At 36.4% G+C, this 24826-nt stretch overlaps 1 protein-coding gene across 2 annotated transcripts in view; it reads left to right on the top strand.

The window, feature by feature from the left end:
- DMXL2 (Dmx like 2) overlaps nucleotides 1-24826 on the top strand; it is a 141460-nt gene that overhangs the window by 93759 nt on the left and 22875 nt on the right. For both annotated transcript variants that reach the window (XM_026518476.4, XM_026518475.4), the window contains exons 18-26: nucleotides 1625-3301; nucleotides 6238-6348; nucleotides 10469-10638; nucleotides 13566-13663; nucleotides 14088-14253; nucleotides 16162-16426; nucleotides 19912-20993; nucleotides 21640-21831; nucleotides 23571-23647. In XM_026518476.4, the coding sequence (XP_026374261.1) occupies nucleotides 1625-3301; nucleotides 6238-6348; nucleotides 10469-10638; nucleotides 13566-13663; nucleotides 14088-14253; nucleotides 16162-16426; nucleotides 19912-20993; nucleotides 21640-21831; nucleotides 23571-23647 (3838 nt within the window). The remainder of the gene's footprint in view (nucleotides 1-1624; nucleotides 3302-6237; nucleotides 6349-10468; nucleotides 10639-13565; nucleotides 13664-14087; nucleotides 14254-16161; nucleotides 16427-19911; nucleotides 20994-21639; nucleotides 21832-23570; nucleotides 23648-24826) is intronic.

The raw sequence follows: 24826 nt of genomic DNA, 5'->3' as shown, positions 1-24826 counted from the left end.
AAAGTAACTTGAAGACTGGGCATTTGTAGCTCAGAGTGGCCTTCAGTGAGTAAAATGGACGAACCCTCCTGAAATATGTGTTATGTGGACAATTGTAATTTTATAGTAATGATGTGTCTCTTTAGAAACATGTCTTTATTGGAAAGTTTCCTGTGATAAATGTAATCATCCTGACAGAAAATGGTATGTTTTAATGTGAAGTTTCTTGCCTGCACTATGATTTCCTATAAATAGGAATAATATGATAGTACAATTATAAAGAAAACATGTGTTCATTTGCAAATCATTAAACCTTTTTTTTTTAACTGAGGCTGTTCGTCCACGTTGTGCTAATCACCTTTATTAAATGTATCACCTTTATTAAATATGTTTGAGCAAGAGTTGGGAGGAAATATGTAGGGGAAAATATGTAGGATACAGGATTATAGTTTGGCTAGCCTCGAATGATACCGAGTTTAACAAGGCGGATAAGATAGTTTGGAGGGCAAGTATATTTAAAATGATCTGTCACTTGTAGAGCTGTAATGAAAGAGTTCCTAGAATAGTATTTTTGGGAACTGAAATTGGAGGTTAAGACTGCTAATTACTGGTGAATGATTTTGAGTATGAGGGTTCTTTTATTCATCCCTAAGATAGGTTTGAATTCAGAGTTGGAAAGACCACATTAACAGTTTACTCTGGGCCGTCGTGGCAGGTGCAGATCTGAGCCAGTTTTTAGTCTTTTCAAAGTATTTGGAAAGTTTGGCGTATACACAGGTTTATCAGAATTGATAATATAATAAGTTATATTTTGCAGAGGCTTTGTAAAATGCTTGTAAATGTGTTACTTAGAGTATTACTCCAAGGGAAGTAGTAACATGACCCCTAATATTTAGATGGAAAAGGCTCAGATGTTGAAGCGGCTTTCCCAGTGTTTCAGAGTTATTGATGGACTAGAACTTGAATCCAGGTCTTCTGACCCCAGTCCTAATCACACTTACTCCTCATGTTGTAGTTGACAGTGGATGGGCGGTGTTGGTCTTTGGCAGTCAGGAATAAATATGAGGATTCTGGTTCAGTGTTAAGAGAGTTCAAATTAGCCTTAGTAGAAACGGTGAGATCTAGCAGTCTGTTTAGCTGTCTGAAAACACTTTGATGGTAGGGGCAGATTTAGGGTCTGGATTATTCAGGGTGGGTTAGGGGCATTTGTATGGGAAACTGTAGTGATGGCTTAAGCTTCTCTGCTGAAAGTGATAACAAGCAGAGACTGAAAGTCCAGCGAGGTGTGTGGTGAAGGCGTATATAAATTATAGCAGGTAACGGGTTTAGTGGTAACGGGTTCACTTGTTTGTGTTTGAGTTTTATTTTAACAGAATATTCACCTCATTTAAACTTAATCACCTAAAAACTAATTAAGTGATTATTATTGCATATTTTGATTTCACCAGTGGGCCATTCAGGACTTGTATAGATATCTTGGCCAGTGGACACTTAGTGTAAAGCACTAGTTAAGGGGGGGTTTGGTTTGCAGAATTATAATGAAGAAGCTTATAGTGGCTTTGGATTTGTCATATTGTAGAACTTGATTATTAGCATTTTATTTTGTGGTTCTATTATCATGACTCTCTGCCTTTTCTTTTTTAAGGCCATCTGAGTTCTTCTTCAATTTATCCGGTGTGCCTTGCACCTTATTTAGTGGTTACAACTTGTTCTGACAATAAAGTACGCTTCTGGAAGTGTAGTATGGAAACCAGCCTACAGTGCACAAGTGATGAGAAGGAAACTTACCATTGGAGGAGATGGCCCTTGATGAATGATGAAGGAGAAGATAACAGCAGTACAGTGAGCATTGTGGGAAGACCAGTTGCTGTTAGCTGTTCATACACCGGTCGCCTTGCCGTGGCTTACAAACAACCTGTCCACCACAATGGTTTTGTTTCTAAAGAATTTTCCATGCATGTTTGCATCTTTGAATGTGAATCTACAGGAGGGTCAGAATGGGTTTTAGAACAAACAATTCATCTTGATGATTTGGTGAAGGTTGGGAGCGTACTTGATTCAAGGGTCAGTGTTGACAGTAATCTGTTTGTGTACAGCAAATCAGATGCGCTTTTGAGCAAGGATAGATACCTTATTCCAAATATCAAACATTTAGTACATTTGGACTGGGTATCAAAAGAAGATGGCTCCCACATTCTCACAGTGGGGGTCGGTGCTAATATCTTCATGTACGGGCGGCTTTCAGGAATTGTGACTGAGCAAACCAATAGTAAGGATGGAGTAGCTGTCATTACTTTACCACTAGGTGGTAGTATCAAGCAAGGAGTTCGGTCAAGATGGGTTCTTCTTAGATCTATAGACTTGGTGTCTTCTGTTGACGGTACACCTTCGCTGCCTGTTTCTCTCTCCTGGGTGAGAGATGGGATACTGGTGGTAGGAATGGATTGTGAAATGCACGTGTATGCACAGTGGAAGCATGCTGTCAAATTTGGAGACATTGAAACTGATAGTCCTGATGCAGAAGAGGCAGCAATACAAGACCATTCTGCCTTTAAATCTAATACGTTGTCAAGAAAAAGTATTGTTGAAGGCACAGCTATTGCTGATGATGTTTTTTGTTCACCAACTGTAGTTCAGGATGGAGGCTTATTTGAGGCCGCACATGTACTTTCGCCTACTCTCCCGCAGTATCATCCAACTCAGCTGTTAGAATTGATGGATTTAGGGAAAGTTCGAAGGGCTAAAGCCATTCTCTCTCATTTAGTAAAATGCATTGCAGGTGAAGTTGCAATAGTTAGAGATGCTGATGCTGGAGAAGGAACTAAGCGACATCTTTCCCGAACAATTAGCGTAAGTGGCAGTACAGCGAAGGATACCGTCACCATAGGAAAGGATGGTACTCGCGATTATACTGAGATAGATTCTATTCCTCCACTACCATTATATGCATTGCTTGCTGCAGATCAAGATACGACCTACAGAATTTCAGAAGAAAGTACAAAAATACCCCAGAGCTATGAAGATCATACCAAAAGTGAACCAGAAGATCAGTATTCAGAGCTGTTCCAAATCCAGGACATAACAACAGATGATATAGATTTAGAGCCGGAACAGAGAGAAAACAAATCAAAAGTCATAAATCTTTCTCAATATGGACCCGCTTACTTTGGCCAAGAACATGCCAGGGTGCTTTCAAGTCATCTTATGCACTCAAGTCTTCCGGGCCTTACCCGTTTGGAGCAGATGTTCCTTGTAGCTTTGGCTGATACGGTGGCTACCACTAGTACAGAGCTTGATGAAAACAGAGATAAGAGTTACTCAGGTAAATATCCCCACTAACATTTACAAAGTTATCACGAATAGAACCCTTTGTATAATGTGTATAATGATTCACATATTAAACGGCAGTCTTTCTTTAAACCTTGCAATGGAAAGACCTCTCTAGTAGACAGTTCCTGTTACATAATATGATTAATTGTGAACGTAAAGACAGCGGGGCAGGCTGTGACTTGCACATATGACTTCATGGATTTGGGATATCTGTGTGCATTCTCACATGAGTTTTTACATGGAAAGCTTTGTGTCACTTTAGATCTATGTGGTCTTGTTTCTACGAACATATTGATTCCTATGGCTTATTTTAATTTTTATTTTACTTTTAGTAATAATGCCCCCTTTGGTAATTTTACTATTGAACCACGAGGCTCATAGGGACCTCATAACCTCAACTTGTTCATCTTCTCATTTCTAGGTATAAATATTTTTTTACAATTACCTAATTTTCCCTGAAACGTCTCTTGAGAAAGAAGTTCTAATACATTTTACTATAATACGTGTCTTGATTAATTTGCTCTGTAACCAGAACATTTTTGGCTGTCTCCTAAAACGAGATTCCATTCTCTTTCATGCAGATAGTTGAAGGTAATGGTGTTGATTGTAAATGATGGCATTAGCCAAGGAAACCGAAAATTATTGATCATTCATTCATTCAGTAAATATTGTGGAGGAGTGAACAGTTGCTATGTGCCAGGCACTTAATGTACTTTATCATACGTAATTATCACAACAATCTCCTGGTAGGTAGCTATTATTATACTAAATTTTATAGATGAAGACACTGATCCTTAGGGAGATTAACTGACATATAAGGTCACACAGGTAGTAAGTGGCAGAACTGGGGTTTATATGTGAATACATCATTGCCTCCCAGCCTGTACTCTTACTATTTCACAAGACTTCCAGATTTGAGGAAAAAAGACTGTTCCTCAAAGCTTCCTGGAATATATCTCTTCATACACATTTATATACTTATATCCCCAAAGTTTTCTCTTTGTAGATTCAGATAACTAGGGACCTCAGAAGTTTTTGCCTATGACCTATTTTCTAAACATGTTAATTAAAACAAATCCTAATGATTATGAGGTGTGGCGTGCAATAGAGCAAGATTCTCCCCACAGCAGTCTTCAGCCTTTTTTGAAAACTAGTTTTTACTCTGGGATATTAAGAGAATAGGCCACAATCCATGCAAAATAGTTTAAACTTTCTGATTCAGAACTATGTGATTGGCCGGGCAGTATAAAAATGGCTCATCCTGGTCACAGTGCCCTGTCATGGGGTAGTTACGGCAGGAGTTTATGTCTCCAGTTCACAGGTGGGCAACTGAAGCTCAGAGCCTACGTAGGTCGCACATCTCAGTAAATGGATTCTAAGTAAATGAATTCTTCCCAGTGGAATTAAAGGCATTCCTGTCTCTGCATTCTCTCACACCCCATATCTGGTCTTTGGACAAATGCTACCAGTTCTCCTATATCCAGAATCTAGTCATTTCTCGCCACTTCTCCTTTTACCACTCTGGTCCCAGTCACTGTCACCTCCTGCCTGGTTATCGACAAAGTCTCCAAAACTGCTTCCTTCTTGTCACCTCAGTCTGTTCTCCATGTAGGAACCAGTGATTAATCACATTTATTCTCTCTCTGCTCAGCATACACCAGTGGCTTGCTGTCTCACGTTAGAAGCCAGTTCCTTACGGAGGTGCACAAGGCCCCGTGTGATCTGCGTTCATTTTCACTCTACTACACTGGCCTCCTTGTGTCCCAGAAAGACACTAGACACACTCCTGTCTCAGGGTCTTTGCACATTTTGTTTCCTCTGTATGGAATGCTCATTTTCCAAATTTATGCCCTGCTCATTCCCTTACCTCCTCAGGTTTCTGCTGAAGCATCATCTTCCTGGAAAGTTCTTCCCTGGCTATGCCATATAAAACAAGAACCTCTTGTTCCAGGACTCTCTGTCAAGCCTGCTTCTTATTTCTCTGCATAGCATTGTTGCCACCAGACACATTGCTTGTGTGTTTGTTGTGTTTTTGTCTCCTAAAATGTCAGCACCGTGAGAGGAGAGGTTTTGTCTTCTTCGCCGCCAAATCCCCAGCACCTGAACTGTGCCTCATCTGCAATAGATGCTTGATTTGTTGAATCAATAAATGAATGAATGGATGGACGAAGATAGCTGATGGGAAGTAGAGCTGGAACTTGAACTTTGAGAATTTAAAACATTTTATTTTCTCCTAGAACATATGATTTGATTTAACATTCTTAGTACTTCCTAAGTGGCAGTTACCGGGCTGGTGCTGTTCATGCTTTTGCGTTGCTTTTCTCCCACAGTGGCTATAACTTTTATTAACTCACCACACTTCATACCTCTGTGCAGATTTAAACGGGAGTAAGTTTGTGAAATTAGGTTAAGGTTCAACCTTAGCTTTGTAACACTAGCCTAGAGAATCGTATTTTTAATCTTTCATGGTACTATGTATCAGTTGAGCTAACCAGAACTAGAAAATACTACCTTTTTAATTAATAATAATGATAATAAATGATTCCATTTTAGATGTGTAATTCCTGTCTTTTAAATCTCATCCGACTTCATGTAGGAAATGCTTCTTAAAATTGTGCCTAGCTTACTATGGTTAATATATTTTTTATTGAATTTCAAGATTTCATTTATTATGGGTAGCTGTTAAGTACTGTTATTACCTGTACTAATAATTATATTTTCCCCGGTCATTTTTCACTTGGGAGCTTTAGTATTTACAAATAATTTTGTAAAGATATATTTTTTATAAAGATATTCAAATGTTGACAAAGGAATACACTCAAACATATATTTCATATAAATTGTTATGATTGAATTGAATGCTTATTTCCTAATTTTTTATTGGTTTGTGACCTTTTTCTTGAAACATACTTTCTGTTTTCTTTACAGGAAGAGACACACTGGACGAGTGTGGTTTGAGATACTTACTAGCTATGCGTTTGCACACATGTCTTTTAACATCGCTGCCTCCTTTATACCGAGTACAGCTACTTCATCAAGGTATTTGACTCCCCGTTTGAAACTTTGCACAACTTTTATTTCATACTGTAACGGAATATTTGTATTTATATTTGTGGAAGAATTAGCTAAGTCCTTATATGCATACTTATCATTAGCCAGAAGGTCTTCTTGTCATATAGTACCCACTCACCCTTCTTCTGGGCCTCTTTCCACCCTTTTTGTGACTTTGGCTCTTCTCTCTCAGTTTCTCAGACTTTACTCACTGAAGTCATACTGGCTTATAGGTAAACCTGGTATACCTAAGGCCAAAAAAAAATGGCCCTGAATTTCTTCAATGTCTGATATTTTTTCTTTAAAACTTATGTATTATTATTTATGTTTATTTTAATATAAGCATTATGTTATAAGTCATATACTCACAAGTAAAGCTGATGTTTTGGGAATATCTGCCAGATAGTAATGCAGTAGATTTGCATACTTGTAGCATACTGCCACACACCCTGATTTAAAATGTAAGGATTTGGGGCGCCTGGGTGGCACAGCGGTTAAGCGTCTGCCTTCGGCTCAGGGCGTGATCCTAGCGTTCTGGGATCGAGCCCCACATCAGGCTCCTCCACTGTGAGCCTGCTTCTTCCTCTCCCACTCCCCCTGCTTGTGTTCCCTCTCTCACTGGCTGTCTCTATCTCTGTCAAATAAATAAAATCTTTAAAAAAAATAAATAAAATAAAATGTAAGGATTTATGTCAGCCTCCTAATTTACAGATTAGAAAACTGAAACTAGGGGTACCGGGGTGGCTCAGTTGGTTAAGCCTCTGCCTTTGGCTCAGGTCATGATCCCAGCGTCCTGGGATTGAGCCCCACATCAGGCTCCCTGGGAGCCTGCTTCTCCCTCTGCCTCCCTCTCTCTCTGTGTCTGTCTCTCATAAATAAATAAATAAAATCTTTAAAAAAATAAAAAACCGAAACTGTAATGTGACTTGACCAAGATATAGGGCTATTTATTAATAGAGTTGGAACTAGAATCCCAGCCCAGTGCAGTCTTCATTAGACTATGTTCCTTTTGAAACCAGCATCCTGGACGCAGCCCCATAAGTAATGCTTTAGTGTAGGAACTAGAATACCAGGCTTTATAATTTGTTCTTACCCATAGCACTTACTCTTTACCGTCATAAATGTTCTTTGAAAATACAGTTCTAAACAGCTGTCTGATATTCTGTCATGTTTCTAAACTACCTTTCATCTATCCAGTCCTTTATTTTTGAAACAGATTTTGCTGGTGTTCTTTTCTATTTGAATGACCACTGTAGTGAATGACCTTATAACTCTGCATATAAATATTTATGTATATATCTGATTATTTCCTCATGTTACTATTCCAAAAGTGGAATTACTGAATCAGAGGGCTTGAAAAATTCTTAACTCTTTTTTTTAAGGTAGTTATTTTTATTTTTAATGTTTCAGTCAACAGTTTTCAGTATTGCCAGGTCAGTATTCTAAATTCTGAATGTAACTGTATCTTAGTATTTTTTAATTCAAGTATAGGTAATACACAGTGTTAGTTTCAAGTGTACAATATAATGAACCATTAATTCCGTACATTTTTCAGTGTTCATCAAGATAAGTGTACTCTTAATCCCTGTCCTGTTTCACCCATCCACCCACCCACCTCCCCTCTGGCAACCACCAGTTCTCTGTATTTAAGAGTGAAATTCTTAACTCTTGATAAGTATTGTGCCAGACAGAAACACTGTACTCACTTACATTCCCGGAAGCACTGTTTGATAATTCCAGAACTTAACCCATTGTCGACACTTGATATTATCATTTTAAACAATCTGTGCCATTTGGTTAGGTTTAAAAAAATGATATCTAGAGGTTCTTTCACATTTTAGTTTTAAATGATAGTCAGATGGTAATGAATCACTTAATTACAGTTGTGTAATTGAAAATTCCATTTTCCCTTTGATACAGTTAAAACGCTGGACATAAAAGTGACTGGTATTACAGGTGATATCTTAGGAACAGTTTTCAGGAAAAAAGTTAAGCAGCTGGTATACAGATAGGAAGGCTAAGAAGAACACAGAAGAACTGCAAAGACTAGCCCACTATTGGTAGACAAAAAATAAATAAATAAAACTACCGTTGGTGCCTCTGTTCTCTTTCTTCTTAATATCTTTTTTTTTTTTTTTTTTTTTTTGGTATTGAGATATGGGGCAGGTCAGCTTAAACTCTGTAGCTATGATTTTTTAATCTGTAAATTAGGGGGCTGATATAAATCCTTGTATCTCAAATCAGGGTGTGTGGCAGTATGCTACAAGTATGCAAATCTACTGCATTACTATCTGGCAGATAGTCCCGAAACATCAGCTTTACTTGTGAGTATATGACTTACAACATAATGCTTATATTAAAATAATATAAATAGTTAGGCTTCCAAATATATTCACTGCTCTTTTAATCTTGCCTTCTGAACCTAATTCCCTTGACATACCCGTGTTTTTTTGTTTGTGCTTAATCATACCAAAAATTTAATCACATTTCATTTAAGGGTATAGAATGTAATATATTTTACATTATTCTTTATATTATAAATTTGCTATTAGCAAAGGTATACTGTCTGCTTTTTTTTTTTTTTAAAGATTTTTATTTATTTATTCGACAGAGATAGAGACAGCCAGCGAGAGAGGGAACACAAGCAGGGGGAGTGGGAGAGAAAGAAGCAGGCTCATAGCGGAAGAGCCTGATGTGGGGCTCGATCCCGTAGCGCCGGGATCACGCCCTGAGCCAAAGGCAGACGCTTAACCGCTGTGCCACGCAGGCGCCCCAGTAATAGCAACTTCTAAAACAAAGCGTCAGTTATTTGATGTAGTGATTATTTCTTAAATCAGGCAAAGATTTAAAAATTAATCTGCTTTTTAGGTTCTGAAAAACTACAAATTTGTGTTGGTAAATTTTGACCATTTCCCCCTAAATTTAGGGTGGCAGTCAAGGCTTGTTGCATTGATTTTTTTTTTTTTTTTTTTTTTTTTTTTTGGTGCCGTGATTTCAAGCACAGTAGTATATAAATGTTAGCAATGGGAAATTTAAAAGATTATTATTCAAAATGGTCATAATTGTTTTTCCTTTTACACTTTCTAAAGGAACCCTTTTGAAGCAGTAATGATTAGAAAGGCTTTAAACTATACTGGAAGGCTATATAATAGTTGTTAATGAAAAAATTATACATAGTAACATTGATGGTCTTCTAGCATTGAGAAGCCTGTGCTGTAACGTGACTGTCATTGACTTTAGATGTGAGGTCCAAAATGGGTCCGTATAGACAGCTGCTTTGCACAGTCTGGCCCCTTTTCTCTGGGCTCCTCTGGGCTTTTCCTGGCCTTCCCACTATCTGTCATCATGGTGTGTGTGTCATTTCCCTCATGTTTCCTCTTCACCTGCTCTAAGTGGAACAAAGTGTTAGTAGTTAAACTGTTGATAAACTCCCTCGTACTCCCAAGTCTGATGGTGTTGCCTCTAAATACAGCCCAGATCCCTGTCAGTCTTGTACCAGGGTAAAAAGGGTTTGCATATACCATCAGTATTAGGTAGCTTTAAACTACTTTTAACTGGGATGCTGAAGGCAGAGGAATGTGTCTCCTTGGCTGTTGCTACTCCCTGGAACTGCCTTGAAGTTTAGACCTTACTGTGAAATGATATTCAGCTCCTTGGCCAGAGGGATGAATGGGGCAGTTTTCAGTACTCAGTGCTAAAGGATATGGTCTGAGAGCAAGTGACTTGCTGTGAAAAAACACCCAAGGACATAAGCCAAGATAGTTTGAAGCTATCACTGTTGATAAGTTTGGTGTGTGTACGTATAAATGACTCGATGTTCAAATATCTTTCCAGTGATTAAGTTTTAGTGTCTCTATTTTTGCAGAGAAAAAAAGTGAATACTTTGGAAAAAAGATAAGAGATTTTTGGTTCTGTGTATTCTGCCACTGCTTTTGTATTTAGAAGCTTATAGTGTAAAATCCTTGAATGACGAAAGACCTTTTACCCTTTTATTTTCTGCTTGAAAATTCTCTCCAGAATGAACGAATAAGTACATGACTATGTGAAAAATTGTTTTGTTCTTTTTTGATATAATTCTGAAGGTTATTATTTTGTATTTCTCATTTAGGTGTGTCTACCTGCCATTTTGCCTGGGCTTTTCATTCTGAGGCTGAAGAAGAACTGATGAATATGATTCCGGCCATTCAGAGAGGGGACCCTCAGTGGTCTGAGTTAAGAGCTATGGGAATAGGTTGGTGGGTCAGGAATATTAATACTCTTCGAAGATGCATCGAAAAGGTAACTTTACTTCATTGGAAGCTTAAGTTAAAAAAAAATCTTTAAAGGATAAAAGATACTATCTTCCAGAAAATCTGTAGTGGGAAATTAGTTTTCACATCTTGAGATCTTGAGAATTTCTTAAATAAAAATATTTGGAGATTCCAAAAACTTGTCCTTTATAAAATGTATGTGTAGTATATCAATTGCCTTTTGCCATATATACTGAGTTTATAATATTTATGGAATTGCATGTTTTCTGCTAGCAGTTCAGGTGTGTCCTAGTTTGAGGAAAATCAGAAATCTTCTTTTAAAAATAACTGGAAGTTTGTCATGGATATGAAAAGTACAGTACAGGGAATATAGTCAGTAAGGTTGTAATAACACTGTATTGTGACACTGTTATTGTGTTGAGCGTTGCATAATGTGTAGTGTTGTCGAATCACTGTTACACACCCGCGACTGTTGTAACGTTGAATGTCAACTCTATTTCAATAACAATATTTACAAAAGAAAACACACAAATCTAAATTTAGAAAGCAAACTTCAGTTCTTATCAGATATGTACATTATAGATATAAAAATTCTTTTTATATAAAGGATTCTCTGGCTATGTTAATAAATAGCACACTTAAAATACCACTCAGTAAAAGGTTTTGATTTGTGTACACTTGAATATATCTGTGGCAGCAAATTAAACATGCTATAAAATTTTTTATGACAGACTTTTGGAATCCGTTTTGTGGTAGTTTCCCTTTAGAAAAAAATGTGTTCAACAATTTGTTGGTGGAAGCTGAAAGTTCTTTCAGTGTTGCAGGAACAAGGTGTTATTGAGCACCTACTGTGTGCCAGGTTGGTGCTAGTTGCTGTTAATAAATTATTTCATATAATCATCTTATTGGCCCTGCGTTACCATCTCCATTTCCACCCGATGGTAACCTGCCCAAACTCCTGGCATTTGTAAGTGTTAGACTGAGTCTGTGCCCTTTGTACTCTCCTGGGGTTAGAAAGGTGGACTTCTCATTGTTCACTTGTAGGAGCTCTTTGAAATTCCCACAAGTACAATTAGTGATACTACATTTGTGACATGCAGCTGTATTTCTCCCAAGAGGAATTCATTCCTCTACAGTAGTGGTCATCAAATTTTAGTGTCAGAAGAATCAGCTGGCAAACTTACTTAAAATGCACATGCCCCAGGCCCATTTTCATTTGGTGGGTTGAGGGTGGTTAGGGATGTGCCGTCTTCATCTCAGCTAGCATCCTGAGATTCTCGTGCTCCTCGTGGCCTCAGATCAGTTTGACATGTGAGCCCAGAAGTGTCATTTTCCCGCTACGTATAAAGTTGCCAATAAGGTATCAGTGTTTCTCTCCTCAAAATAGGCACAAATGTAAGAAGGAATTTATTCTCACACCAACCAAGTAATGTAGTTTCTGGTGTATAGGGAAAGTTAATTGTTACAGCAAGTAAATAACACAATATCTACATTAGACTTTTATATTCTAAAGCAATGGAAAAAAGAGGACATATTTTCTCTGAAATGTTTCAGATGTTGTCTACAAAGATCTCTATAAGTTCTTGTCAACAGTCGGTTGTGTCATGTAATTATTTCTGATATGTACATACGATTTAATTCCACACGAAATCTGTCTCTTAAAATTGTATCAAAGAGATGTGAATTTTTTGCTTTGAGATATATATTATAAATCCTTAGCTAAAAATGAATAAAAATTTCTCTAAAAATTATTAAACATCAAAGTACTAAGTTAAATGATTGAAGGCAGAAGAAATACTAAAAAGGAAGAGAAATAAACAAGTATTGAGAATACAGCATTTTCGTGATGCTGTTTCCTCCTCTCCCAGGCCTTGGACCATCAGTCACTGTGAGCTAATAAAACATCTGTTATTTTTATTGTTCTGTCTCTCAACTTAGTGATTTGCAGAAGTTATCTAAATGTCTTTGAAAAATTAAGATACTGTCGGTATGGTAATTGTGTTCAAAACAATATAATTATTTACAATAAGGTTATTGGCTTAATTTTTAAACTTAACACTGAGTTGATTTCTTCTGCATGAATTCAGCAACTTTGGCTGAAGCCCCGAGGAGATTATCAGTCATGTGCTCCTTAAGACTCTTTCTCATGGAATTTCTAAGAACTGAAATTTGTAAGCTCTTGAAGATAATGGAGCTTCAGCCTTCTGTATTTTAATTACATGCCAGAAAGAAGGTGTCAGTCCTTTAGAATTGTCAAAATTTGATTGGAAAGATATCAGAAAAGAATGTTTTTTACAAATATGTTTAAAAAACACTGGAACACTTATTTTTGTCTGTAGTTGTTTAATGTGTGTGTGTATAATTGATATTTATTCACAGATGTCTGTATCTGTGTGAGTTGAGAGAGCTTTAAATTGTGAAATCACATCGACTAGGGAAGTTAGCTTTTAGCTTTTACAAAACATTAAGAAATGTAACATCTAATTTTCAAGAAAAAGGTCACATCTATTGAATATTCTGCCTTCTGTTTTGTTTCGTATGGTAGACAGTTTTATTACTACCTGGGTTCTAATACCTTTTCTACCCTTTGCTGCGTGACCTTAGGCAGTTCACTTTAGCTCTCTGTGTCTCCGTTGCTGCCTATGTAAAATGGGGCTAATCCTCATGGATTTAATAAGATAAATAAAAGGCACTTAGTCTGGTGCCTGGTACACAGAAGTAATCAGTAAAACTGCTAGTTGCTATTATTATTTTTATTATAATTACTGGCATACAAATGGTTGTCTCTCAGAGCATATATTATAAGCTACTGGAGATTGTGAAATAGAGCCAACTTTTCTCATCTCCATGGTTACTATCAGCCATTTAAGAGCAGGAAAGCATTAATTGTTGGTAATTCATTATAATTCTTTTATCAAATAGTTAATTTAATAGAATATTTTATTTACCATTTAGGTTGCCAAAGCTTCTTTTCAGAGGAACAACGATGCCTTGGATGCTGCATTATTCTACCTTTCAATGAAGAAGAAAGCTGTAGTGTGGGGTCTATTTAGGTAAATGGCCTCAACAACGAACAGGATTTAATAGAATGAAGACTGTACTGCAGGTCTTCTGATGCTGTAATGCTCTTGAAAGTACTTAGACATATGAGCTTGATTAGATGAGCTTACTTTTTTGTATCTTGGTTCCTTTATCTGCGAAAAATGGGTATAATAGTGGTTCAACCTAACCTAAAGGGTGGGATGTTGTTAAAAAAAAGTTGACAGAAGCACTTTGAAGAGGAAACAGTGTGTCCTATTTATGTACATACAAGGACTTTGAGCTTTCCTTGTTAGACGTGAAGAGAAGCTTGATAACAGATACCTATTACTGAAGCTATTTCAGATGGATGTTTGAGGTTATTTTCACATATTCTGCAAAGGATTCAAAATATTTTAGATTTCCCTTAGCTGTTGATATTTGTGTTCTGTTTCCCAGGTCACAGCACGATGAAAAGATGACAACATTTTTCAGCCACAACTTTAACGAAGATAGATGGCGTAAAGCTGCTTTGAAAAATGCGTTCTCTTTACTTGGAAAACAACGCTTTGAACAATCTGCTGCTTTTTTCTTGTTAGCTGGTTCACTGAAAGATGCCATAGAGGTACAAATATGAAAACATGCTGCGAAATACTTGAAGGAGACTGAAAACCTGAAAATGTTGTAGAGTAGACTGTAATTTTCCTTTCTTTTGTTTTTTGTTTGTAATACTGAAATTTATTTTATTACTTGCATTATAAATTATTTTATTTTATTTTATTATTATTTTTTAAAGATTTTATTTATTTATTTGACAGAGATAGAGACAGCCAGCGAGAGAGGGAACACAAGCAGGGGGAGTGGGAGAGGAAGAAGCAGGCTCATAGCGGAGGAGCCTGATGTGGGGCTCGATCCCAGAACGCCAGGATCACGCCCTGAGCCGAAGGCAGACGCTTAACCGCTGTGCCACCCAGGCGCCCCTATAAATTATTTTAAATCAGAAGACTTGTGTGTAAGAAATTAGGTTACAGATTTGTGAAGTTCATAACAATGTAATTCTGCATACTGAATTGCCTTTTTTTTCTTTTAATTTTCAGTTAGACTCTAATTTTCTGTCCTATGTTTGTAAGGACAGAGAATAACTACAGAGGTCACTGAACTTAAGTAGTGGTGTGGTGATAAACGAAATTATAAATCAATTCAGGTGTGAAGTCTAAACAAAAATTTTATATAGGGTATATTGCATTTCAAGTATATATGTATCAAAAAAATGGCAAAAACTGGCTTATGAATATTTTCTTCCTAGCCATCTTACGATTCTGAACTATTTGAACTGTGTATAGGTCACAACCTCCTTCTCTGGGGTAGACAGGCAGCTACTTTAAGTTCTTTTTCTTCTAAATGAAATTCATGGACAAGGAACTGAAATTGCTGTTTGTACTGTTTTGTAATATAGTTGTCGTAGGTATTGGAAAATGAATGAGGAGGTAAAACTTCGCATTTTTTCATCTATACACTTGGCAGCTGATTAAGAGAGAAATTAGATTTAGATTTAAGTCATGATTTAGATTCAAGTCATGATCTCGGTCCTGAGATCAAGCCCTGCATTGGGCTCCATGCTTAGTGAAGAGTTGGCTTGAGATTCTCTCTCTCCTTCTCCAAGCTCTGACACCCCCCCCCCCACCGCTTGCTTGCTCTCTCTCATAAATAAATAAATCTTTAAAAAAAAAAAGAGAAATTATGAATGTTACTGTTTATTTATGAGATCTTCCTCCTAGGATACTTATTGTCATTATGAGCAATCCAAACCGGTGAAGGAAAAACGGAAATAATTGGAAATAATACATGAAAGAAGAAATAGGAAATAGCCAACAAAAAGAAATTCTCTACATTTAGAATTAGCCATATTTTCAAAATTATCTCTGGTGTATGATTTTTTTAAATAACAAATATTTGTGATTTTGAAAGGGAAGTTTAACCTAGAAAGTAATCAGGAGAAGAAGAGAGATGTTGATTGAGAGATGCTTTTATTGCCTGAATGACCTCAAATTCTCTATAGGAGTAATTACATTAGGATATAAACTTTCAGAGAGTAAAAATAGAATATGTGGCTTTGTTTCATATGTTATTTGTTATATAATTAGAAGGTTCTTTTAAAATAGTAATAGTTATGTTTATGTGGAAATGTATTTGGAAATTAAGAGGAACTGATATATACAAAGTCAAATATAAGTATATTTAATTTAAAATGAATATTATTAATTTAAATTGACTTAAGTCTGAGATGATGTCGAGATTTGTCTTATGCTTATTTTATAAATGATCTTTCTAGGGCAGAAGCTGCTAAGTTCTAGTTTCTTCTTCTTCTTGCTATTTCTTAATCTCCTATCAAGCAGTCATTTAACTGCCTTACTGTCTCAGCCTCTAGCCCCCTCCTACCACATGAGAATATAAATGGTAGCTTTTAGGGTATCAGTGGAATATTTCATATCTCTAAGTAATTATAAGTATTTCTTAATATGTGAATTTACAGGTATGTCTTGAAAAAATGGAAGATATTCAGCTAGCCATGGTTATTGCCCGTTTATATGAATCTGAATTTGAGACTTCATCCACTTACATATCCATCCTAAATCAGAAGATTCTGGGTTGCCAAAAGGATGGCTCAGGATTCGAGTGCAAAAGGTTACATCCTGATCCTTTCCTGCGTAGTCTTGCCTATTGGGTAATGAAAGATTATACCCGAGCTTTGGACACATTACTGGAACAAACACCAAAGGAGGAGGATGAACATCAAGGTAGGACATTTGTGGGTCTCTCTCTCTCTTTTTAAGATTTTTATATTTAAGTAATCTCTACACCCAAGGTGGGGCTCAAACTTACAAAAAGAGTCACATGCTCCACCGACTGAGCCAGCCAAGTGCCCCTATTTTTCTTTTTTAAAAGAAAGCTGTTTCTGAACTTAAGTTTTATGCGGAAAAAAAAAACACAAAACAAAAACCAATTAAAGTGAAGCATACGTAATGTTTACACACTGTATAGCTTTTTCCATATAATCATACAGCCAGTGTTTTCTTATTTAAGTAGAAATTTTGGCTGTTGCACACACTGGTTTAGTGCATGAACCTTTATTCTTGTGTGATAAGCTTTTTTGCTGGTAGTTATCCCAAATAACTTAGATTTTTTAAAAAGTGTCTGGGGAACATTTATTAGCAGTCTTTGCAATAATTTTTTTAAAAATTGAACATTCTAAGTGTTTGTCGGTAGGATAGTTAAATGAATGATAGCATATCCATACTACAGAAATAGTGTGCCATTAGACAATGAGGTAGGTGGATGTATGTTAATATGTGCTGTATTATTCAGTGAGACAAGTAAGATGCAGAACGGTGTGATTCTTGTTGCATTTTATTTACATATGCATGTTGCAAATATGTGTGTGCGTTTACATCCTGGGTCTAGTCTCCCTTTTCCTCTCCCTTTGTTGTTTTTTGGAACAAATAAAAAAAACTGAATACTGGGGCACCTGGGTGGCTCAGTCAGTTAAGCCTCCAGTGCTTGATCTTGGCTCAGATTGCGACCTCGGGGAGGTGGGATTAAACCCGTGCTGGGCTCGGTGCCGGGTGTGGAAACTGCTTAAGATTCTCTCCCTCTCTGCAAACCCCCCTTCCTCCCTGCCCCCCCCCCCCACCGTGCTCTTTCTCGCTCTCTTAAAGAAATAAAATTAAAAAAAAAGAAACTTAATACTGGTTACTGGTTACCTTTGGGGCATAGGTGTGGGGAGATCCAAGTTTTTGCTTTGCATTTTGTGCTTTCTGTAGTTGTAATAGGGTGATGAGTGATACTTGAACGGTGCTTGTTGTAATGAGCACTGGGTGTTATATGTAAGTGATGAATCACTGAATTCTACTCCTGAAACCAATATTACCCTATATGTTAACCAGAATTTACATAAAAACTTGAAAAAATATTTTTGTTATGTTTTATTTTTAATGCAAAAAAACTTACATGGATAAAGAGATTAGGGACCCATTTTTACTTTCTTCTTTATAAAGGAGATATTTTAATAAATAGTATTAAAAATTTTAAAGGAAAGGAAATAGAACCATGAGAAGAAAAATAAGTATCTGAGTTTCTCCAGGTAATTTTAATAAAATGTGAACATTTTTATAGAAGGAAGGTTCTTTTTATTTCTTAATGTTTTCTAGGTTAATTTTTAAAAACTTGTTATTGTGGAAACTGCAAATATATATAAAAGAGTGAATAGCGTATTGAAAGTCTGTGACTCCGTCACCGACTTCAGCAGTTATCAACTGAAACCACCTTTGTGTCATGTATACACCATCCTTGTTACCTCTTCCCATTCTCAACATCGATTTATTTTGAAGCACATTCCAGCATATCTTATTTCTTTTGTAAATATTTCAGAATGAATCTCCAGAAAGTAAGGACTCTTAACACATATCACTGTAACAAAATTCGATTAGTAATCACGAAATGGGCAATGTTCAAATTTTCCTGGTTGTCTCATAAAATTTATACAATTATTTTGTTTGAATCAGATTCAAGCGAGGTATATATGTTATGATTGGTTGAGGTGCCTCTTGTCTACTTTAATCCATAGTTTTCCGTCTTCCTTTTTCTTGTCCCTTGCAATATATTTGTTAAAGAAGTCAAATTGTTTCTTTTGTGGTTTCTCACTTTTTAGAATTTGTTGGTTGTGTCCCTTTTGTGTCACTTCATGTGTTTTTCACCCCGTGTTTTCTATATTTCCTATACATTAAGGTAATTAAGATTCTAGATGGTTTTATTAGATTTTTGGCAGAAATATTTTATGGTGGCGTGGGGTACTTCCATCAGGGAATGCGTAATGTTTGCTTGCTTTGCTTTTTGTTATATTAACAGCCATCAGTGATCACTGCATAGATCCTTTATTTCCTTAATGTTTGTAAACTGATGATATTCTGATTGTGTCTTTTATTCTTCCTTTCTGAGTTGGAATACTTCTCTAGAAGTACAGTCTTCCTCAGCCGTTTGATGACTCGGAAATCCAGTAGTATACGCAGTGAAAGGAACATGAATGTTTGATTCTTTCTCTGTACCAGTTTTCAAAATGATAGTTTGGTTCACTAACATACTACAAAGGCGACTACTTCGCTTTTATATTTGTTTGAGTTATTTGAACTCACAAATTTAGATAGACTTGTGTTTGAATCCATTGTAGTTTATTATTATGGATGCTCGGATGATCTCATTTTTAACCAGCAAGAGCTTCTACAAGTTCTTGGATCCTTTTGATATTATTCCTTGATAGCTTCTTTGCTTTCTGTTACGACATGATATTTCAGGCTCCTCTTGTACATTGCATGCCCCAGGCCTGGAAATGGCCATCCTTCCAAGGAATCCTAGTTCCTTTTAATGGGGGAATAATAGAGACTACAGCCTGGGTATAGGGATCCTCATTTGCTGTTGGTTTGGTCATTGTGTCTAGGCTGTTTTAATGAATGGAGTGAGGATATCATATATCATATATATATATATATATATATATATATATATATATGAGACATATATATAGTATATATATTTTTTTATCTTAGAATTCATGCGTTCACACTGAAATTTTTAATTCAATATAGATTATAGATATCTTTTTAGATTTCATATTTTGTCTTATAATGAAAAGCTTGAATTCTCACAGCATGAACATATTTGTTATATGTATATGATAGCTTCAGAATAATGATGCAAAAATTTTTCATAGCAACATGATTACTGAGAACAGTTTAAACTTTTTTTTTTTTTTGGCAGTTATTTTTGTTTTTATGGTATATCCCGGTAAGGATGTGCAGCCAGATTACTTATTTTAAAGTCACTTTATAGTTCCTCTTTGCGTGGTTATGCTACCAGCTTGACATACAGAATCACTGATTTAATTTTGCCGTTGCTTTTTTGTGATTTTTTTCAAATTTAGTTTTTCTTTTAAAATTATATAAAATGTTGACATGACTTTGAAATAAAATATATAAAACCAAGGTGTTTTCAGAGAGATCTAGCTTCTTTCCTGACCTCTCTATTTGTGTTCTCTCCTTTTTTAGAGAACCAGTTAATCATTTTTTAGGAGTTTTCTCTCCATTTAGAAAATATAAGCAATATTAAAAATAAATATATAAATAATATTTAAGTATCCTTTATTTTGAGGAATTGCTGACCTATTTTATTCTTTTGTAATGTAAGTGCAAATTAACATAATACCTTGTGATTCTGTGTTTTACTTCTATAGTTATCATCAAATCTTGTAACCCAGTGGTGTTTAGTTTCTACAACTACCTTCGAACTCATCCTTTGCTGATTCGAAGAAACCTTGCCTCCCCTGAAGGAACTTTGGCAACCCTTGGTCTCAAAACTGAAAAAAACTTTGTTGATAAAATTAATCTTATAGAAAGGAAATTATTCTTTACCACCGCAAATGCTCATTTTAAAGTTGGATGCCCTGTTCTAGCCTTGGAGGTACTCTCCAAAATTCCAAAAGTTACCAAAATATCTGCCTTACCTTCAAAAAAAGGTCAGCCTGATTCAATTCCTAAAAAGACAGATGACGTACCTTCAGAATCAAAGACCGTGAGCCTTGACAATGGTAGTTCCAGCATCGATTGGCCTCATGTAACTTCCTCACAGTTTGACTGGAGCCAGCCGATAGTAAAAGTTGATGAGGAGCCTCTTACTCTTGACTGGGGTGAAGAGCATGATAGTGCCTTAGAAGAAGAGGAAGAAGATGACGCTGTTGGTTTAATAATGAAAAGTACAGATGCCAGGGAGACAGACAGACAAGATCAGAAAGCCTCAGACCCTAATGTATTATTGACTCCTCAGGAGGAGGACTGTCTGGAAGGCGATACTGAAGTTGATGTGATTGCTGAGCAACTGAAATTCAGAGCTTGTTTAAAGATCCTTATGACCGAACTAAGAACACTGGCTACAGGTTATGAAGTAGATGGTGGAAAACTCAGATTTCAGCTCTATAACTGGCTTGAAAAGGAAATTGCTGCCTTGCATGAGATATGTAACCATGAATCAGTTATGAAAGAATATGCCAGTAAAACACATCCCAAGGTAGAGAGTGAGCTTCTGGACCAGGAAGAAATGATGGACAAACCAGATATAGGATCCTATGAGCGCCACCAAATAGAAAGACGGAGATTGCAGGCAAAACGAGAACATGCAGAAAGACGAAAGTTGTGGTTACAGAAAAACCAAGATCTCCTGAGAGTGTTCCTTAGTTACTGTAGCCTTCACGGGGCCCAGGGGGGTGGTCTGGCCTCGGTAAGGATGGAACTCAAATTTTTGCTACAAGAATCACAGCAGGTATGAACTTCACTCTTGTTTTCAATCTTGGTTATTTTAATAATTTTAAGAGCTTTTTTTACTAGTTAACCTAACTATGTCCAGCTCCTCTGATTGTAGGGGGCAGATAATTTATGCTCTGCATGGCTCTGTGGAGATCAGAGCTTTAGTGATGATGAGTGGGCTTAGCTGCTTGAGAGCACAGCTGGGTCCTACTCGTCTTTCTATCTCCTGCATCTCACAGAGCAACTGGTGCAGACGGTGCTCAGTAGATTTTCGTAGAACGAGTGCATAAATACATACTGCTTTTATTCCTGCATCTCACAGAGCAACTGGTGCAGACTGGGTGCTCAGTAGATTTTCGTAGAACGAGTGAATAAATACATACTGCTTTTATTCCTGCATCTCACAGAGCAACTGGTGCAGACTGGGTGCTCAGTAGATTTTTGTAGAACGAGTGAATAAATACATACTGCTTTTATTCCTGCATCTCACAGAGCAACTGGTGCAGACTGGGTGCTCAGTAGATTTTTGTAGAACGAGTGAATAAATACATACTGCTTTTATTCAGTTGTTCATCACCAGTATTTTTATCATGTAAATACTAATTGATTTTTTTCTCCGTTTTACCTACTCTGAAAAAAAAATAACCCACGGTAACCCACAGGAGACTACGGTGAAGCAGCTCCAGTCTCCACTTCCGTTGCCCACCACCCTACCTCTGCTTTCAGCAAGTATTGCTTCAACAAAAACAGTCATAGCTAATCCTGTATTATACCTGAATAATCACATCCATGATATACTTTACACTATTGTTCAGATGAAAACACCACCTCATCCCAGTGTTGGAGATGTGAAGGTAATGTAAAGTGGATGATTGGTTGATATTGTACACATTGAGAAGGTAAATACGTTAAACTCGTCTTCCAGTTGGAACCTGGAGGAAATATTTTAAAGTGCTCTTCATGTGCCACTTCCCCAATCCTGATCCGTGGAAGGCTCTTTATGGAAAAGTAATTTGAGACAGGCGAACGCTTTTTTTGATGATAAAATTTCCTAGACAATATTCTTGCCTCTTAATATGCTTTTAAATCCTCCATTCCCCTTAAATGAACCATTAATTTAGAAATGTTTATGACTATATGCCAGGATATTATGAAAATATAAGCTCAGGGAGTATCATGGAGAGAACCAGGACTGATCAGAAATATCCCAGAGAAAGTATTCTCACTGCTATTTCCCTGATGATTGTGTGTGTTGGAGGCTCTGCAGGATTAGGGGCAATCAGGGTGTTGACAGACTTACCCCCAAGTGAAACCCCATACCCTGTGCTGAAAACCTAAGAACAGGTAGATGCCAAGAAAATACTAGGAAGCTTGGCAGGATTTGGAGTTGATCAGACTACCTCTGTGCTAGGCTGTGTGTATCTGTGCTCTGCTTTTCCAATTCCAGCGGCTGATGTCATTTCGGGTCCCCAATATTTTTGGTTATATCTTTCGTTTAAAAGACTATGGACTCTGGGAAACAAACTGAGGGCTTCAGAGGGGAGGGGGGTGGGGGAATGGGATAGGCTGGTGATGGGTAGTAAGGAGGGCACGTATTGCGTGGTGCACTGGGTGTTATACGCAAGTAATGAATCATGGAACTTTACATCAAAAACTAGGGATGTACTGTATGGTGACTAACATAATATAATAAAAAATATTATTAAAAAAAAAAGGCACGTTTGACCTCTGGTAGTGCATTCTTCTAAAGGACCCATGATTTACTGGTTACACCAACCTATTAGAGACTTCTAATCCATAGCATGAATTAATCTGCATTAGTGTTTTAACAGAGATTTCTTAAATTATTTGTTAGGTGAATAGAGACACTTAGAAAAGGCATTAAATGCATATAAATTCTAAGTAAATATTTCCAGTTCCTAGAAATTTAGATAAGTCTTTCGAAGAATATGGGGCTATTTCTAAGGTCCCATAAAATTTAAGATTTTATGAGTCTGAAAATGTTGATTCAGAATTTTTTTTTAGGATTTAGTTTTTATATTGATAATTTTTAAACTTTCTAAATTCAAAATTCTAAGAGTATGCACTACTCATGAGTACTAAGTAAACTACTTGCTTTCTGAAAAATCAGCCATTTCACATAGTGATTGATATAGCTAAACATTTATAATTCATTCCTATTGATAAGATCAAGTATTTATTTTCACCAAGGGGAATTTTGTAAGGCAGTTTAAATAAAAGCTTAGAAAACTGTATACTTACTTTGGTTCTGCTTTTTTGGAATATTAACCTTTAAGCTAACCGTCCCACTAACAGATGAACATTGGCGCTTTGCTCAGAGCCTGGTAAATGGCAGGCTCACAGTAAGTAAATATTTGATAAAGATGTGTCTGAATCCGTTAGCTTTGTTGTGGGCATGCATCTTAAGTTGGGTGAGTGTTATTTTAGGAGTTTTAAAGTAGAGTTAGTAGTCTTAGGATCTAGTCTTATTTATGATATTGATAGTTTGCTGGGCATTTTCTAATATTTAAGATACTACTGTTGTATATAGAAATGTTAGTATAAAATGTAACTGTGGCTGTTTTGGTTTTAGGTGCACACACTTCATTCACTAGCGGCGTCACTTTCTGCATCAATTTACCAGGCATTATGTGACAGTCACAGCTACAGGTAAAAAAAAAAAAAAAGCTAAATTATTAATACAGTAAAAACACTAAACTGTTCCTGAGTTATATGAAAGTTCTATTTCCTACGGACGGAAAAATCCTCAAATGTGACTGCCACGTATACTCTAATAGATGAGAGAGAAGGAGAAATAAAATAACTTTAATTTAGCTGTCACCTAGTAACAACAGAGGCATATAGAAAATGATAAATACTAAATGGAAATTATTATCATCACTGTCTTTTTTGATTTTAAAGTAATTTTCCAGTCTTCAAAATAATTTCTAATACGAAGTTTTCTAATTTTTTTTTTTTCCATAAGAACCATTTCTTTTAGCATTGGATTATCTCCTACTTGTTTGGTTTTCAGTTGAAAGAGGAAATACATTTAAAAAAACTCAAAAACTACATTTCTTACATAGAATTATTAAAATCAATTTTACTTGCTCATTTACATATACTATAAAAATCTTTGGAAGTGGGGGCGCCTCGGTGGCACAGTGGTTGGGCGTCTGCCTTCAGCTCAGGGCGTGATCCCAGAGTCCTGGGATCGAGCCCCACATCGGGCTCCTCCGCTATGAGCCTGCTTCTTCCTCTCCCACTCCCCCTGCTTGTGTTCCCTCTCTCGCTGGCTGTCTCTATCTTTGTTGAATAAATAAATAAAATCTTAAAAAAAAAAATCTTTGGAAGTGATACCTATGAGAAGTAATGGTTTAAATTTTCCTATAGGAAATTAAAACCTTGCGTTTTAATAATGAAGGCAATGTAAGTAAGAAATTGAATCACTTGGAAAGATGACCCAGATTTAAATGAATCACATTAATGAAAAGTTTGTAAAATAAATAGAATCACATTAATTTCTATTAAACATATGTCTATGTTTTCTCCTTATAAATTCAGCAGCCTTTTGTGGGAAGACTTGATATTACAAAAGGAATTACTGCCTTAAAATAAGGCTGGTACTCTGCTTTTAGTCTAGTGAGGCCACGTCTAAGTAACTACAGAGACTTGGAAATGTAAATAAGGAAAAAAGAGTTTATGTAATTGACTATGGTCCTCTTAATGATCAAAAACCACTTGTTGACATCACTCACTGGTTAAAATGGCACCAAATGAGAATCCAAATGAGTGTTTTTAAAATGTGTATTTTCTCATCCTTAGGCTATGATTGACTCTGAAGGGAGT

The sequence above is a fragment of the Ursus arctos genome, unplaced genomic scaffold, assembly GCF_023065955.2.
Source record: "Ursus arctos isolate Adak ecotype North America unplaced genomic scaffold, UrsArc2.0 scaffold_36, whole genome shotgun sequence".
Taxonomy (NCBI): Eukaryota; Metazoa; Chordata; class Mammalia; order Carnivora; family Ursidae; genus Ursus; species Ursus arctos.
This window is presented reverse-complemented; position numbering and strand designations above follow the sequence as displayed.